The sequence below is a fragment of the Propithecus coquereli genome, unplaced genomic scaffold, assembly GCF_000956105.1.
Source record: "Propithecus coquereli isolate 6110/MARCELLA unplaced genomic scaffold, Pcoq_1.0 Scaffold145, whole genome shotgun sequence".
NCBI lineage: Eukaryota > Metazoa > Chordata > Mammalia > Primates > Indriidae > Propithecus > Propithecus coquereli.
This window is the reverse complement of record NW_012138858.1, coordinates 992,233-994,224: the sequence shown is the minus strand read 5'-3', so window position 1 is coordinate 994,224 and position 1,992 is coordinate 992,233. Positions and strand designations below refer to the sequence as shown.

Genomic DNA, 1,992 nt, shown 5'->3' with positions numbered 1-1,992 from the left:
AGTAATATATGTTTTATATATCACGGCAGATAATTTCTTTCCTTTCTTCTACTGATAAAATTAACTTTTGAAAAGGTTAAACATTTTAAAGTAAGCCAGAAATAATCCCTTTCATCACCTTTATGCTTTAACCAGATGCCAAGGTCAAATAAGAGCTAAGTGATAATTAAGGATCACATCTTGTTAAACCTCTAATGTGTACAGATAGCATTATTTAAACAGAATTACACTGTAAAGTAAGTCCGTAAACACTGTTCTGAAAATTTAAACTTCAAACTGACAAGTATTTTTAAACTATATGATGTCCCTCAGAGTACAAAAGGTATCAATTTTCTCAAAGTTTTAAACACTCATTTATTGAAGGGGAATGAGTTGTTTTTAACACTATTTCAGAATTTTAAACTCTGAAATAAACGGAAAATATTAAAGTACATCATAACACCTGGGTCCTAAAATATTCTCAAGGGTCATTTCGATGTTCGACCCCAAATCCTAAAAACATTATTATGATATCACCTCACACATAAAAATATAAGATTTCATACACATCTGTTATTAACAAGATTTCATTTAATTAAGAACATATTGTAAAAAACATACATACCATATCACGGTGCTCCAAGTTAACCCCATATTTAAGTAGCTCTTCCACGATGTGTACGTGCCCTTCTTTTGATGCAGATATAAGTGCTGTCCAATTATCCTTGAACATTTACACAAAAATGTTACCATTTTAAAACCAAAAATAACATTCCAAAGTGAGGAAAAATAAATCTGAATTTACATACCAAATGATCATACCAAATTGACATGATTTGATCCACTCTAAACTACTCTACAACAATACTGAAGTCTCTTAAGAATTTATCTGTCTACTTATTTCACTAATAATGGTGTAGAAATGGTTTCACAACTGTCCAGTCTTCGCACTGGACTTCTAATCATACACTGTGTTTTGTAAAAAGGAGAAAAGATGAACATCAAAACCTCAAAGCTAATCCTGTGGCCAGCAACCATTACTATAAATTGAAATCAAAGAGGCTGTAATCAAATTAGAGCACATTCACAGGCTTAAGAAACTAGAGCAATCCCATATGATAAGTTTAGAAACTGTGAGAAAAAACGAACTATTCTCCTTTATTTTTTAAATAAAGGATGTAAGTATCCTATTTTAACTTTTATTCATAATCATAATTTAATTCAAATGATTATTGAATTAAAAAACAAAACAGATGTAGCCGTGTGATCCTCAAAAGCAATTCCAAGAAAAACAGGGAAAATTAGAAGAAATATAACCTCTTGGAATGGTGATACCCTCAGAGTGATATCAGAAGGGACCACATCTTTCTGGCCATTATCATATGTAAAGATATTTATTATAAGTTACCATTACGGGACGTTACTTAACAACATGACTCATTCGTGGATATATTCTAGGCAGGCAAATAACTGTACGTGTACGTGCTCTCTACTCCACTAGTGCCATTTGTATACAGAAACATGAAAAGCTGAGATCCTTCACTGAAAGGAAAAATTTCTCTCCTGTATTATTACTCTTTTAAAAAACTGATGTAGCCCATTAGGCAACATTGAGATATATCTGAAAGTACAATTTTTAATCTACTACTTCAGAATTACTTCTTAAAAACAAAGAAACAGCAAAGTTAAGGAAAAGACAATGAAGACAAATGAGTAAATTATTTTAATATATACCAAATCTTCCAGATTGCAGTTAGCTCCATTCTTAATTAATTCTTTCACTATTTCCAGATTGCCTTGTTCAGCAGCTATCATCAATGGAGTCTGGCCACACTGGGGAACATAAAAGACACAGAGAACTTATCAAGATGCTGTACTTTTACTGAAACACCATGGTTAAATATACCACACATATTTTCATAAAGGTATGTTAAGCACTAGCTGTGTTTACTATATTTATTTAATTTAGAAAAAGCTTTGAATCTTTAGTTTCAGTTTACTAATAATTTAAAA

General features: G+C 31.1%; 1 protein-coding gene across 1 annotated transcript in view; it reads right to left on the bottom strand.

The window, feature by feature from the left end:
• Nucleotides 1-1,992, bottom strand: part of KIDINS220 (kinase D-interacting substrate, 220kDa) — a 129,154-nt gene that overhangs the window by 114,835 nt on the left and 12,327 nt on the right. The window contains exons 2-3 of the mRNA XM_012639944.1: nt 1,714-1,812; nt 605-703 (exon numbers count right to left, since the gene is read on the bottom strand). Of these exons, the coding sequence (XP_012495398.1) occupies nt 605-703; nt 1,714-1,812 (198 nt within the window). The remainder of the gene's footprint in view (nt 1-604; nt 704-1,713; nt 1,813-1,992) is intronic.